The sequence below is a fragment of the Fundulus heteroclitus genome, chromosome 19 (assembly GCF_011125445.2).
Source record: "Fundulus heteroclitus isolate FHET01 chromosome 19, MU-UCD_Fhet_4.1, whole genome shotgun sequence".
NCBI lineage: Eukaryota > Metazoa > Chordata > Actinopteri > Cyprinodontiformes > Fundulidae > Fundulus > Fundulus heteroclitus.
Genome location: NC_046379.1, coordinates 24,431,042 through 24,447,104, shown reverse-complemented (window position 1 = coordinate 24,447,104; position 16,063 = coordinate 24,431,042). Strand labels below are relative to the sequence as shown.

Here is a 16,063-nt window from a genome sequence, read left to right as displayed (position 1 = left end):
CAGCCACACGGTGAGCCGGGGCTACATGTCTAGTGTGAATTGTTTAAAAATCAACAAATGGTGCCGGTAAGACGCTAGTTTGAAACCAGCGCATGAACCACAAACAGATCGAAGCACAGTATTATAAAAACAATTTGCCTCTAATAGTTGAACATATTACCTCCTGACTTGGTACTTATATACTGGAATTCTTCAACAATACTTAAAAAAGGTTTTTAGAAGTATTTATGAATCCACCCAATAGCCTTCCTGCTCAAAAACAGCACATGTGCTGGTAACAGAGCTATGGACTGGCCTTTAAGACCAGTCCTAATCCAGGCGTGGAACTGCTTGAGAACAACAGAGGGGCACGTTTTCTCGTGACTACCTGGGTCGGACTCCATGCCGGGGCTTTTGCTCTCCAGCTCCTCAGACAGAGGTTTGCCTCCAGACTCCTGAGATCGTCCGAGAGCGTGAAAATCCCGCAGCTCTGACTGCAGCTCGTCGATGCGATCCTGCAGCTCCTAGCACACGAGCAGATTCAGGTGAATGCTACAGGATTAAGTGACTAAAATGTAATCAGGTATAAACCGGACAAGAGAAGAAGAATGAGTCACCGTTACCCTGCATTGGGCTTCATAACTGCAGCGTAGCTGTTTGATGCGATCCTCCTGAAGAAAGAAGTCTGCGCTGCCAGGGTCCAGGTCTCCAAACTAAAGAAGCAAGCATGTGATGCAGATTTTAAGCGTGGAGATAAACTCTGGATTTCTGAAACGCCAAAATAGTGAACAAAGAACTTGTTTTTTTTGGCACCTTGTCTTTCATGAGGTTCTCCAGATTTGCCTGGAGTTTGCTTATTTGGCTCTGTGCCTCCGTTAGCTTTTCACTGCAGTCAAGCAAATCCACCTCGAGTCGCCTGTTCTCCTGAAAATAAATACGTTTTACAGAGAGACAACGACTTCGTGCAAGATCATCACGCAACAGATTTGGGAAATCATGGCACGGTTTTTAGATATTACCAAATACGAAAGAGGAAGTTGAATTTAGCCACACACAACTCCGCACAGTGAAATAACGTCTACACATAATTACCTTAGAGTTAGATCCAAGTGCTTTAACTGTTCATAAATAAATATAAAAACAACATGACTAGGCTGTTTTTGGCACCTTCACTGAGATGGAGAGGTGATCTCTGAGCAATGATTCGGCTTCCCTGATCTTCTCCATCTCTGCCTCCAGTTCTTCGCGCTGCAGGCCGGCCTGCTGCTGGATCTGGTCCATCTCCTTCATCAGCTGCGACCGCACAGCTGCCAGCTTCTCCTTGTAGTCCTGCTCAAGCTTCCTGTCAACATTAATCGAAGAGCAGATAGAGATTTAGGGGAAAAAAGGGGAAAAGGGTACAAAAACTGCAGTATTTTGCATGTGCTAAACAGGACAGCATTTGTGGTTTTCCATAAAACTGTATAACAGAGGTCATCACCGTAACTCGTTTGAATTAAAACCGAGTAAATTCACCTTAACGAGCAGGTTCAAATACAGATGCAAGGATCCACCAATTAAAAATAGACTCGTATAAAAGACAAAGTTTTTTTTAACACCATTAGAGTTTCTATTAGTTTCTTTAAGACCCTTGAGACTTAAACTGCTTAAGCTTAAATTTGACTCAATCTGGAGACACACTACACGACTTTAACAGCATTTTAAAGAAAGGACCAGACGACCATTGGACCATTTATTGGTAATAAATTACATTAGACATTTTTAGTTTAGCTAAAACATACAATAACCCTGATCTTTTCTCACCAACTCTTTGAATGTTTGGGGATAAATTCCTTATAGAGGCTTTAGACCCGCCACATCCTGGAGCTTGTATTTTGCTCAGGTCTTAATGACACACATTCCTCAGTTAGGGCTACAAAGCATGCAACACCATCAGCATCTTTCTCAAAGAAAAAGAAAAAAACAAAAAAAAAAAAACAAGATGCTGCAATGAATGAACAAAAAGCTAACAAAGCTTTTTCTCAATGTGGGAATTTGAAGCCGTTTCCAAGTCTAAAATGATCATCATCTGTAACTTTTTAAGACGTTACAGACACGCTGCTTTCTGTAGTGAGGTATCGTGTTTGTCTTTTAATCAGAGGATAATCAGGCAAAATAACAACTGTAATTTATCACAGAGGGGATAATTACCTGAGATTTAGATTATTCATGTGCTCAATCGCAGAGTGATGCTCATCCACCTCCGTGGCGAGCTGAGTCTTCTGCTTCTCGGCCTTTTCCAGATCCGACTGGATTTTCTCCTTCTCCCGGATTTCCCGGTCCACTCGCTCCCTGAGAGGAACAAAACGGCGGGGGCACAGGTTTGGGTCACCAAAAAACTACCAGATCCGTCCAAATTCAAAGCGCTTCCTCATCTAATGAGCGTTTCCTCACAGGAGATATCTGATTTCAGCTTTGAAGCTTGCCACTGCTGCTTGGTGAATTTGATTCTTGGTACTGAGCAGCTCGTTTTCCAGGGCCACAGTCAGGTCGCCGAGACTTAGTTTTCCATCTAGGTCGAAGTTCAAAGCCTAAGAAACAAAAATGAGAGAGGAGTGGATTTAGTAATTTTCCCCCGCCTCGAAGACGGCCATCTTTTTTTCCCCAGAAGGACGACCGAAGTGAGGAGAGCGGCTTCAGTCAGGCACCTGGAGGATGTCGGCGCTGTTTTCTATTCCCTCCTCTATCCAGGCGTCCAGGATGTATTCAGCTGGAGTGAAACCGCTGCCGTCATCAAGCGTCGAGAACAGACGCATGCCGATGGTGCCGGTCAGAGCAGAGATTCTACGGCCTCCCTCATCAAACGGCTGCAAGCAGAACCAAACCACGTCAGAGGTCTAATCTATAACCATTTTACAAACTAAAGGGAGGTTTACTTATTATAAGGAATAAAATGGTATTAAATAATCCCAGATCTTAGAACTTAATGGAGTTTTTAGGCCTTTGCAACAGATTTCGTCATGTCACAACCATTGGTGTATTCCAGCTAGATTTCATGAGACAAACCAAAACAAAGTAGCGTATAAATAAAAAAAAAAAAGGGTCCATGGGGAAGAAATAAAAACATTATAGCGCAACCAATTATCTTCAGAAGGCCCCTAATTAGTAAATGGAGTCCATTTGTGTGATATTTAGCCTAAGTGCTGTGTTCTGTAAAGGATTTAGAAGTTTGTTAGAGAAGGCGTGTGAATAAAGAGCATCCCGAAAACCCAAGAAAACAGCAGAACGGTCACGCAAAGAGTTACATGTGTTCACGTCACGCTGAACACACCATCACAACAGTGAAGCATGGAGGTCTGCAGCATCAGGCTGTAGGGATGCTTTGAATGCACGGTAATCTTGGAAGAAAACTGGTATTTGTTGGTTTTGCTGTGGTTATACGGCTGTACTATAATATGGTCAATTTTTTTTACCTTTGTGATCTTTGCAACATTGCTTGAGACTGAGTGCGAGCCCGAGGTACAACAGAATAATATATATCCATATATCCAGGGTGTCCAAAGTGACCTGAGGGTCACTTGTAGAAAGGTTTTATGCAGGCCGTTGTCGCAGTTAAATAATATTTGAGTTTATGCAGAATTATTGCTTTTAAAACAAGATTTTCAAAGATGTAAAGCCTATTAAAATAAATGTTTGAGCTTCTTCAAATCCAACATATTAAATTACGACACAAAGTAATCCTCTTCTATAAAAATGTTGAGCTTTTATTTCAAATAGAACAAACGTCCAGCAGCTTTTATTTCAGTCAGACTCGGGATCACACATTACTAAAACTGGGCTAAATACAACAAGCTTTTGAAGCGGCGACCCATATCCCGCTATTGTTACTGAGAAGAATAGACAAATATGGAAATGAACTAAACCAAACCAACCTAAAGATGTTAGAAAAATTGCATTCCTTTCTTTTAATCAGGGGGAAAGTTAAATGTTTCAGATTTACAATGATTTACAGATCTTTTTTCTCTGAAATTCTGGATACTTTGTTCATCTCCTTAAAAATACTGCATGTTATGTTCATTGCAGAGCAGGTAAACAAAATGACTCAATTATTTTTGCGTTATTATTTAAAAACCACAGAATAAGAAAAAAATGATTTTTCCGAATTCTTTCAACTATAAGATTTTGGCCAAGCAGAAGATGATTAAAATATTTACTCGACAACACTTGTCAGGTTTTTAATGAAAGCATGAAAATTGTTTTAAAAAAAAAAACATGCATAATTATCCTTCTGGATGATATTCAGTACTTTCTGTTGGTGTATTCCAGAAAACATACTAAAGCCCGTGGGTACGATGTGAAAAGTTGATTTGGTGTGAATTCTTTTGGATGGTGAACCAACCTTGTTGCTCACCTGAGTAGAGTGATGTCGTTTAAGTTGCCTATATGGAGTGGAGGCGGAGGGCGTCAGCGGTTTGTTGCTGTTCACCACCCTGGAGAAGAAATCTTGAACATTCATCACTCCGTCGTCAGCCAGACTGAGGAGAACATCACTGTTCACCTAAAATGAAAAAATAAATAAATAATGTGTTGTTTAACGGATCTTTTTTTTGTATTTCATTACAACGAAGTCATCGTTGCGATCATTTTCATAGAAGAGTCATAGAAGATTAAACACTATTCAGGTTCTGCCACACCTCCAGGCCCAGACGTTCACACAGAGCCAGCAGCTCGGACTGAGGCGCACATCCGTCCCAAGCCATGGCCACGTCCTCGCACGCTTCGCGCAGTCGCTCCTCCGAGCGTTCGGACAGGGGGGCGCTGGACCCCCGGGGCGTGCTTGGCTCGTCGGGGTTCCACAGATGCATCTGGCCTGTGAAAGAAAGCCCAACGCGCCGCTCACAAAAACCCGTCGTCGGGAAGTGAACTTTCTGAAAGCGGCCGAGCCCGACATACCCTCTGCCTCGTACTCCTCTGTGCTGATGTTGTGGGCATTCCAGCGCTGCCGGAAAAAAATAAAATAAAAGACAAAATGTTCATCTGCAAGAACAAGAGCTTGATTTTATGTAGCCTTTGAATGTTTTATAATAGTCTGGCAGGGAGAGGCTACAGCCAGAGCGCCTAAATAAAGTGCGGCGTAGACGGACATGAAAATCAAAGCTATAAAAGAAAAATAGCTTCACACATTTGCTCTTTGCTCCCGGGAACTATTAAAAAAGGGGTTTAGGCAGGTGTGACCCCCCTGAGTCCCAGAGTGGCCCCTCTTTTGTTGGGGAAGCCAGCACAGAAGGAAGAGAGAGCAGATGGGATTCTGCAAGTGGCATTTTGATACATGGAGTGGAGGCATCCAGGGGGTGGGGGGGCGCTGGGGCCCATTGTTCCTGAAGCCTCCTCCTCCCACAACACCGGCTCTGCGGTCTCTGTGCCACGGCCCCCTGACCCAGCCCCATCTGCCGGCCCGCAGGGCAGACGTTGTCAATAGTGGAAGCCTGGATTAGTTGAAACCAAGACACACTTCAGTTCAGCGTCTCAGAATGTGTTTGTCTAGAGGCCGGCTGGCATCTGGGCTGGAGTCAGACGGAGCGCAGGATATTACCCTCCGTCCGTTGCTCCAGGGGAACTCACCAACTTTAGAAAGCGCCGCTCAATGGTTGCAGGTCACATCATTATGCTGAGTGTGTTTATCAGAATAGAGCGCCCCATGGTTAACATTAAAGTTAGAAATGTCCCTTCCTATTATGTCATTGAAATATCAATTTGATTTCTAAGAAATGGAATAAGTTTCCCAGTAAAACAGGACATTATATCTGTCAGGACTACAAACCCTGCTGTCCACCGTAGCCACATCCAGATCCTAAGTGTGCAGTGCCATTGTTTAGAAACTACTGTCCATCCTTTTTGTTTCAGATTTTTACCTTCCTGTGAATCTACAAGCTTCCATTTACGTTTCTCTTTGCTGCTGAGACACGTGAATTTCCCCACTGAGGGACAATAAAGTTATTTCTATTCTATGAAATACTTATAATCCATCTTGGAGAACTTAAATAATCCAAGTCTCCATGCCATTTTATGCAATGGCAACCGAGAGCTGGGACTTAAAATTAACAGGGCAGATATAAGTGACTCGAGGCTATCTTAAAAAAGAAAAAAAATTATATATATAAAAAAAAAAAAAAAAAAAAAAACCTGTAACCTGTTGCATTTATTTCCTAAACTAAAAGATAATAATCATTATTTTTCTAATGCAAGGATCAGTACTGGGAAATAAATCCAGATAAGAGGATCTCTATGCTGCTATTCACTTGATTCACTACTTGACAAAAAAGGGAAGTTTTGATGACGTATCCAAGGTCATAATCCAAGTATACATTAAGGTAAAAGACTTCTGATTTTTATGTTTTGGATCTGTTAATATGGGACCTGAATCATTTTTCTATGCCGCATTAAATTGCAGACTTTGGGACAATGAAAATATACATTTGGAAGGAAATAACCAACTTTAAGAACTTTTTAACAAATGAGAGTGGATCTTATACTGGTCAGGTAAAGTGAGCATTTTTAGCTTCAATTAAAAACAGATTTAACTTTTGTCCTTTGGAAAAAACAAAAAACATAACTTTTGTTCAGGAAAAATAACTGCTGACTTCTTAGCTGAAAAAGCCCACAAGCTTTGCAGTGTCATGTCCCCTGAAGATTAAGAAACCTTTAATAAAGTGTGCGGCAGAAAAAGCTTGTGCCAAAGCTCTAAACTTAGCGCGTCCGATCTAGAAGCGCCTGAGCCGCGTGGACAGTCGAGGTGAAGCTCATCGCATCATGAAACCTTTTAGCAGACGAGCCACCAGCGCCGGTTACGTGTTGATAATCCCAGGCGTTTTAAATAGCAATTATGTTCATGTTATTTACAGACAGTTGTTACGCAATCAACAGTGTCCTGTGAAACCCGCGCTGGAGCATCTACATCACATTTAAAGGACCGCTCCGAATGGCGCTAAGCTGATTAACTAAGAATACAGCCTCAACGCCTGGCTGAGGCCGGCGTGTTAACACAGTCCATGCAAGGACAGGAGGCGATAAGGACGGCATCTGAATCTGCCGCGGTGGGGGGGGTTGGAATGATGTAGGGGAAAGCTTTTTACCTCACGCTTCCTGGGAACAGCAGAGTCATCGTTGTCCTCCACATCCTCCTCGTCGGCTGGGTTAAAGTTAGTGACTTCGGACAGGTCTGAGACGGGCTCCAGGAGCTCCGGCGTAGAGCGGCGGCCGTAACGTTTGCTGCCCTTCACGAACTTTGGTTTGATCTCAGGAGACTCTGTGGGTAACATAAAAAAATAAAATAAATAACATATATAGAAAGTCCAGACGTGACAATCAGGCTTTTCCTGGTTGGTACCAATTGACAGTTTTCACTTTGTTCAGACCTGCAAATTCAGATTTTGTGCTCAGAAGGACTGTGCGCTGGAAAAAACACTAGTTTACCCCCTTCCCACCGTTCTAAATGAAAATGTAATGCATTAAATGAATGGTAACAAAATCCTGATTTTCCTGAAGATCCCCGACCAGAACCGATCAGGGGAAAATTGTTCGGTTTATTGGTGCAGCTCTAGTTGAAGTCCAGACGTAAATGCTAAAAATAATCAGTGACTAATAATCACCCATCGCCTTCAGCGGCCACTTCTCTAAAAGCGGAGATCAAGCAAAGTTTTACAGCAAAGGGTTCTATAAAAAAAAAAAAAAAAAAAAAGGCACATTTTCAAGAATTTTACCTAAATTGCAAATATTATTCTTTCCAACGAGACATGACAATTGAGTCTAATACAGGAACTTGAGTCTTGTAACACTAATCTCCATCTGAGACTGAGCTCCCTAACAAGAAGCACCGTTGACCTCAAATCCCTTCTGCCTGGTGTACACTAAACACACGCAGACACGCCGCAGGCAGAGCCGTGACGTGGGAAAGGCAACAGTCAGGACAGGCAGCTGAGTCAGCATAGGGGCCGCTCCGCCTCAGCTTCTGTCACCGGCCTCCTTCTACGCGGAAAAGGAGAGAAGCTTCCCTTCAAGTTCAATATTTAACTTGCCTGTTCTGAGGAGAGACGTTACCTGGCTGTGGCGGGGGGTCCTGTTCGGCTTCGGGAGGCTCGATGGCTGACGACAGCACCAGGATGAGCGCTTGCTTGAACTGGTCGAAGCCAACCTGAAAAGAAGAGTTAAGCATTTGAAATAAAACTCCAATCTTAACGAGAGACACAAAGGGCTACTTCCCCTTTGTGTGCATTTCATGTCCGTGACATCACGAGAGGCAGAAAGGAGCCGACGGCTGGCCTTAGTAAACATCACGGAGGAAGAGCCACTTGTGACGAGTCTGCAAAGGTTTAGGTCAGAATTTGGAAAAAAAAAATTCACTGGTACAAGTTAGAAAAAATTAAAACCAGAATCTAAGCCACCACACGGGATTTTGTGCTGCTTATAAAACATATTTGCAGCACAGGTTTTATTCGGCCTGCCTCCCTCTCAAAAGTTTTTTGCGAAAACAGAAGCAGCTCTTCTCAGGCCGCTTCATCGTACCTGAACCACTTCTGTCTTCCTGAACGTCAAGAGAAGGCGGAGCAAACTTGCTTCAGCAAGAGACTTGATTCCAAAAAAAATCTTTGATAGTGAAATAAACCCATCCCGCTTCTGTGTGCAACATCGCCGCTGATCTTTGCTGCAATCCAGTCGCCGTTCTCATATACAGCCAAGACGATTTGGCGCAGCCGGCCAGCAGACAAGGAAACTTCTTTATAGGCGGAACTTGAATAAAAACAGGTAATTAAAAGACAACATGCTAAAAAAAACGTATTGGTTGTCTCACGCCTAAGGTAATGTTACCAGATGGAAGGTCCGATTGTGCTTTGATTAAAACAGAAACACGGTGCTCGATGGGTTTGGTTCATTTTTACAGTGAAGTCTGGCAAGTATAATAAACCTCAAGTGTCTGTGCGCAGTATTCAAGCAATGCGTCGTATCTTCACAAAACAGAAATTGATCAAATTCCTTAGGCTGGCTGTAACTCCCTGTGCGTCCCTGGCCGTCTGGCTGGAGGAGGTTTCAGGCAGGAGCAGAGGAGGTCACACTTCAACAATCAGCAGCTGCCAGCCCTGAATATGCAGATTTTCTTTGTGCCTCCGAGGCCGACGGCTGGCGCCTTTCGGAGTCCCCCCCCCTCCTTTCACTCCCTTTCACGTTATTACTGGGCGCCATGGTCGGGCAATCAGTTCCCTGGCCTCTGAGCTAACATCTACCCCTGCCTGCACACACCCGCACATGCAAGACAATAGCCACCCGTCTGTAGCACGCTTATACGCAAACAAAGCCTTAGGTGAAAGTGTGAAGGCAAAGTGTTATGGAAAAAAAACACTCATCTTTCACCAAAGAGATCAAAGTGAATAAAGTATATTAAGTCAACATAACGTGTAAACACGCTTAGTTTTGACTCATGCTTCAGCAATTTCCACATAGAGCACAAACAAAAAAAAAACGTGAATAATGATTAACCAGTTTAGTTGTCTTGGTGATGGACGCGCTGACTGAGAGGCGATGAGAGGGAGATTTTCTCAACAAGTCGCCAAACAAAGCAGCAAAATGTATCAAGACAAGGAGCTGGGCTGAAGTTAAGCAGCCAATTAAATTCAGAGGTTTTCCTCAGGAAAGCAGGAGAAATGATGTTCAATAGAAGATGTGCTTAAGGCAGACAAAAATCAATCTATGTATATAGCAACATGAGTCTGTACAACTTTTCTACGATTGATATAATTCAACTCTAAAATGCAACCTAAATGAGCTTACTAGCTTATTTATAAATGGTTTATACCCAACTTAATAAAGAAAAAAAACACCAAATGTGTGTTTTTGTTGCTGTCTGAAGCAGACGATGCATCCTACCCTGGCCGTGATGCGGTCCTGGTCCTGGAGCAGCGTGTGGAGGAGGCTCGGCGCCGCATGGTCCAGGTGCAGAGACTGACAGAGGTCAGAGAGCTCCTCTGGACTCAGCGAGCCGCAGCCGCTGGTGTCGAAACTGTTGAAGACTTCCTTCAGGCGCTCCTCGTAGCTGTCCTGCTCCTGGCCGTCATCCATCCCACGGGACAGCAGCCCGCCCTGGAACATAAAGACGCGCAAATTGGAGCCGAGGCCGAAGATGGGAAAGACCCCGGGGGGCTTACAGAACCAGACCTCCCTTCCCCTCTGACCAAAAAGAGGCGTACAATCAGGGCGGGAGCGTCGACTTCCACGGCGTGCTTTTCTGACTGCACCTTCATCCGAGGCGGCCGCTCAGCTACTGAGCTTTCCCGCAAACTCCTCCAGCGTCATTTGTGGCGGAGGCTTTGGCTAATCCGATTACAGCGATGAGACCATCAGGTAAACGTTGCACAGGGACCGAGCTCTAAGCACACGCTTCCCTCAGCAGCATTTGGAGAGAGATGCTGTTTGCTTGATCTGATTACGACTACGCCATCAGGTAAAAACCCACAGAGATGGGCATTTCTGAAACTGAGGCAACCTGAAGGAAGGGGAGAAAAAAAAAAAAAAAAAAAAAGGAGGAAACTAGTCTTTTAGGTAGAGCTTGAAGCTGTCTGACCTGTGGCACGGACCCGTAAAGTAAAAAAATGTTACACCAGGCCATTTACTGCTCAACGCCAACTTCTTCAGTTTCAGTTCTGATGCTTTCTTTGTTGCTTTGACTGAAAAGTAACGCCAGCAAGCCGACAGGCCTGGTTAAATATGGCAGTCGACTCATCAAAAAGCGTTTCTCTTCAGCATTGAGAACGACAAACGACTATCCCTGATTAGCTTCCTGGAAGGCTATTGTCTTGTTTTGACAGCACAAAAGATAAAAAAAAAAAAAAAAAAAAAAAAAAAAAAAAAAAAAAAAAGAGATCCCAAATGGTTAATAATACAACAGAGTCTCCCAAACATCAGTAAAAACAGAACTTGAACACAACAGGCCATGTAAGCAACCTGAAGCTTCGGGCAGAAAACCAGGAAAACAACATGAAGACCAACTGAGGACAGGAGAGACTTAATAGACGAAGACGGACGCATTTATTATTTTAGCTACAATCAGGGAAGGCCGGTAAGGCTGTTAAACTTTTTTTTTTTGTAGAACTGCAAACGTTTTGTGTCGTACCGTTCATGCCATTTACAGTCGTTTTAATGAGATGCCTGAGAAAAGACTTGCCGTAAAGTAGCCTAGAGAAACAGTATGCTGCATACTGCTGGTCAGCTGGCTGCAATTACACCATGATACTTTTCCTTTCTTACAAGAAAGACAAATTGGGCTGTTTAGAAGTATTTCCCAACAACAGTTTGTAAAAGCTAAAGGATCTGGCTTTTCTGTTTTAAAATAAAGTAAATGAGGCCATGCATTTTTTTATTTAAATGTTGGTGTAAAAACCACAATACTGTCGTACTTTTACTCAAGGTTATCACGCTGTGGGAATCACATACCAGCTCATACCCACCACCACCCCATCCCATCAATAGCATTGCTACTCTTGACAAGTTAAGACTTTAAAAAGTATATGAAATAAGGCATGGTTCTGCTTAAAGAATTGAAGCTCCCCCCCAAACCCCCTTTATTTTTTTTTATTTTTGTTTTTTATTTTTTATTTTTATTTTTTTTTGCAGAGAGGCCGCTCCACAAAAAGCCGGCGTGGGGGCGGCGGAGGTCGCACCTGACAAGCCCGAGTGCTAGATGATCTCTGAGCAGCTGGAAAAGCAGGAGGGGTCAGGCGGCACACGCAAAGTTATTGTTTAAAAAAAAAGAAAAAAAGAAAATCAATCAGGACCCCAAATGTGGACATTTAGGGGCTCAAGAAAGCAACTCCACCTCAAGAAATCCCACTTTTGTAAGCCTACAAGGAAACTTGGTGATAGTAGACTGAACGGATCAATAAAATACATGTGCCTCTATTTTGTGTAATTATTTTATGTTTCATTTGCTTTTGTCATTGTTGCGACTACTGTAATTTTCTTTGTTTATCCCTTATCAGTTCCGCATTTCTGTTTTCTTATTACTGTTCGGAGACTTGGTGTAGTCACCATGTCTTTTGAAATGGTCCAACTTATAAGTCTTTATGAAAAAAATTATAATATCAAAAAATACATGTGCATCCATTTAACTTTCAAGAGTCAACCCTGGAAGCTAATTAGCTGTTAGACCTTCACCTCGGCTCCATCAGAGCTCCTTACATGTCGACAGCTGCTGCTGAAGGATCGCCCACTCCAAGTTGTGACAATGAGGTTAAGCCCTGCACAGCATCCCAGCATTCATAGGTACCAGCATTCATTATCTCCAGCAGATGTTGGCCAGGAGCGCCTGAAAGGGCTCGTCTTCAGCTTCCAACCCCACAGCCTGTTGCCACGCCGATGAGCGCACCGTCATCAGATGATGCGTCGCAAATGATTTTACTTTATGTATTCAATTTATTCTTCAAACTGATGAAAACAATAATTAAATTGCAAGACACAACCCTGAGAAAGGTGCAACCACGAGCGACAGGTTCAATAAAACACATTTACAGTTTAAAACCATATATTTAAACGGGGACGTCGTCATGACTATCACTGATATAACATTTTGTCGTTTGCAAGAAAATGACGACACTGAAGAGAAAACGAAAAGGAAAAAGAAAACGAAAGTGTTTTGAAAATTTTTCATTTCTCAACACTGAACTTTTCCACACTCAAAATATCCATTTTACCCCATAGTTTCCAGAACAACATTCTGAACATTTTAGCAAATAAAACAAAGATGGATTTTAACCTCTGCATGTCGCCCAGATAAGGAAATCAAACAAATCTAAACAAAAAGTAATAAAGGGCTATATCACAACACCCCATATATAATCGTCTGTTCCTAAAGACTGAGAATTGTCTAATCTGGACTGATTAACCCTTCAGAAAATAGTAATACTAATACTAATTTTCATCCCCCCCCAAATGCCAACGATTAGCCAATTTTGCCACACCTAAAACACTGCCTGTTTTAAATGAGTCACCAAGTATGCATTTATCTGTGGCTTCACTGTCAGTAACTCAAAAACTCAGTGAGAAGGGGAAAAAAAATGTAAAGGTTTAGATGTGGTCATTGAAATACCAAATCAACGTAAGGCAAATAATAATTAAAGGAGGATTAAATACTATCTTACACAAGCAATGGTCACTTTAGATTTCTCCCATCTGGCATTTTGCTTTAGAGACTTTCGTTTACAAGGCAGAAAAATAGTCACAACTCCTAAGCACTGCTAACAATATAAATAAATAAAATAACTCATATATATATAAATAAAATTGTCGTTTGCAACAGAGGCACTACTTGCATAATCAAGTTGATCTTATAACCAATTTTTCCAAAACATTGCATCAGAGCATAACGGACCCTGAGCATCATTGAAGGCCTCATCAGCATTTGTTCAAAGTAGGATAAAAAAGGATGACATCGTGTTTATACACCAAAGTGACCAAAATCCAACAGAGTTTTCTGTTTTTAAAACTAAAAACGGCCTCATGCAGCTGAATTATCTACTTCCTCCCGTCTAAAAAAAAAAATAAAAAAAATAAAAAAATAAAAAAAAATAAAAAATAAAAATGGACTAGCTGTCTGGATGTTGTTGCTTTCTCCACACATCTAGGATTTACTAAACCCTAGACGTCAGATAGAGAGCTTCCTGACTAGTTTTACCAGCCTAACCAGTGTGTTTGGGGGGGGGGGGGGGGGGGGGGTGCCTGAAGGAAAGTGGCTGCTAAAATTCAACTGTAAAAAGCGCAAGAAAAGCGTCCAGACAGGGTCCCACAGCGCTCTCACGTTGTTAATCAATGGTAAAGAGAAAGAAAAGGAAGGACAGAGAACTCACCGAAGCTCCCGAGCTGGGTAAGTAGTTTTCTCCTCCTCGGACTCGTTTTTTTTTTTTTTTTTTTTTTTTTGGGGGGGGTAAAACTTCCCTGAATTAGAAAGTTTACAGCGTGTCTCTGCTGACAGCGCCGTCAGCGGGGAACGGGTCCTCTCAGGCCGGCTGACAGAGGCGGCGTCTCTTCCTGAGCGGACAAAAAAGCTCTTTGCTCGCTTCCTCGAGTCTCCCGTGGCCGAACAATCATCCTCCAGAGGTCTGTAGCGGATTTTGAAAAGCGGCTGATAGAGGAAGGGGCGGCGACTGCGGGCCAGCGGTGGCCTGCCTGGCCCCGGGTCCCAGTTCTCATCCACGCCCCCCAGTGGACGGAAGCAGAACTGGTCCACTTACAAGCTGTTGCTGAACTCACTCACTCATACACATTTACTCTCGTAGGGTGTCTCTTTGTCCAGAAAGATACGCGACTCTTGCTGACTTATTGTGTGTTTAACTAAGCTTATAGTTAGAGTGGCTTAGGTCATCCTGAGCTATCTCTGCGGGCTGCTGGAGGACAGAATCACACCTTTCTGTCACTCTGCTACATTCTCCTACTACTCTCCAGTTTTGCTTTATTTGCTGTTATTTCAACTTTTAACCTTGTGTTCTCCCTGTTTTTTCTCTTCATAGCGGCCACATCTGGCCTGGTGATTGGTTTAGCTGCAACACCATCCTGGAGGGTGGCAGTAGCTGAGCTGCTGCTGCCAACAACTTCACGTTCTCCCTCTATAGATGATACATATGGTTCTGTGTTTCCCTTTTTAACCCTCTTTCTCCTAGACATAGCTATTGTCCGAGCTTTTACTGTCACTAACTGCAGGTGCCATTTTTCATCCTATAGACTTGAAATCTGACTCAGTGCTTATCTTAGCTGTGTTTCTGTCCTAGACAAAGTCACAAAAGAAGCTAGTACTGCTATTTACGTTTTACTTTTCTTTCACATAGAAAGTACTCCTGGATCAGTGCTTTTGCGTACTTTTTATGTGTATCCTCTGTCTTCTCTGACCCCCAGTAGGTCGAGGCAGACGGCCGTTCTCACTGAGCCTGGTTCTGGTTCTGCTGGAGAATTCTTCCTGTAAAAGGGGAGGAGTTTTCCTTTCTGTTCTCACTAAATGGACGGTCGAAATGAGGGGACGCAGCAAAGTTAACGACACAATGCAAGCAACTTTACACATGCTCCTCCAGGAGGGGTGAATGCTGCAAGGAAATTACTTGATACAATCTGCCGGGTTTCCTTCAATAGAAACTTTTTAACCAAGCTGTCTTTATCAATGACTTTTGTAAAGTGCCTTGATATGAGATGCATTGAATTGAACAAAAACGGAGGAAACTCAGGGGTGCCTCCAGAAACGCTTCAAAAGGGAAGTCCGATGGGGGCAAACTCATAATCTAAAGGTGGGCGCAACAAAACCAAAATACCTAAAGTGTTATTGTTCTGTTGGTTGGCTTTACCTGTTTAATTCAGGCTAGCAGTCGACATAACCCATTTACAGTGTCAATACACCAGGGGTCTGGTGTATTAAGATAATACCTGTAAAGACTCTGTATACCTTTTTATAGCAAAGTTATACAGACAATCAGGCCCAAAATTTAGATATTGACTTAAAATTATTTTTCATACATCCAGCAGGTTTATTTCCAATAGAAATGAGGCAGGCATCTTGGAAATTCTTGACCTGATTTTCTTTGATATTTTATCACAAGATCATATACAATTATTTTTATACTTTTAAATAATTAGTTGAACAAACCTTTATTTGAAATATAGCAATCAAACCCTTTTTGTAATAGGTCTCCTTGCCATCACCCTAATTTCTTAGCTCACGCCACAGATTCTCTATCAGATTCAAGAGAAGATAGAAGATTCAAGTTTTGAGCTGGGCCACTCCAGGAGGTTTTCTCATCTGTTATATTATACAGGCAGAAGTATGAAGTCATTCAGAAGACACATATTGGTAAAAAATAAAGAAAATACACTCAACCCAAGTCTTGCAGGGGTTTGAATATATATATATATATATATATATATATATATATATATATATATATATATATATATATATATATGAGATATTTTTGGCCACACAACTACCACCCGCTGGGTTTTGTTTTTACTCTATTTGGGTCATTCTTTGTAAACACTAAAGAAAATCCCAGTAGATCAGCAGTTTCTGAGATATTCCACC

At 42.4% G+C, this 16,063-nt stretch overlaps 1 protein-coding gene across 8 annotated transcripts in view; it reads right to left on the bottom strand.

The window, feature by feature from the left end:
* nin (ninein (GSK3B interacting protein)) overlaps positions 1-16,063 on the bottom strand; it is a 36,699-nt gene that overhangs the window by 17,161 nt on the left and 3,475 nt on the right. For 5 of the 8 annotated variants that reach the window (XM_021321345.2, XM_036150910.1, XM_036150913.1 and 2 more), the window contains exons 1-14: positions 10,197-10,302; positions 9,877-10,089; positions 8,056-8,149; positions 7,092-7,264; positions 4,912-4,957; positions 4,653-4,828; positions 4,370-4,516; positions 2,667-2,825; positions 2,413-2,549; positions 2,170-2,310; positions 1,147-1,321; positions 793-903; positions 603-692; positions 368-503 (exon numbers count right to left, since the gene is read on the bottom strand). In XM_021321345.2, coding sequence (XP_021177020.2) covers positions 368-503; positions 603-692; positions 793-903; positions 1,147-1,321; positions 2,170-2,310; positions 2,413-2,549; positions 2,667-2,825; positions 4,370-4,516; positions 4,653-4,828; positions 4,912-4,957; positions 7,092-7,264; positions 8,056-8,149; positions 9,877-10,089; positions 10,197-10,250 — 1,852 coding nt within the window. In that variant the 5' untranslated portion in view covers positions 10,251-10,302. Of the gene's footprint in view, positions 1-367; positions 504-602; positions 693-792; positions 904-1,146; positions 1,322-2,169; positions 2,311-2,412; positions 2,550-2,666; positions 2,826-4,369; positions 4,517-4,652; positions 4,829-4,911; positions 4,958-7,091; positions 7,265-8,055; positions 8,150-9,876; positions 10,090-10,196; positions 10,303-13,847; positions 14,374-16,063 lie in introns of those variants that run through there. The other 3 variants (XM_036150912.1, XM_036150916.1, XM_036150911.1) reach the window with 3 other exon arrangements.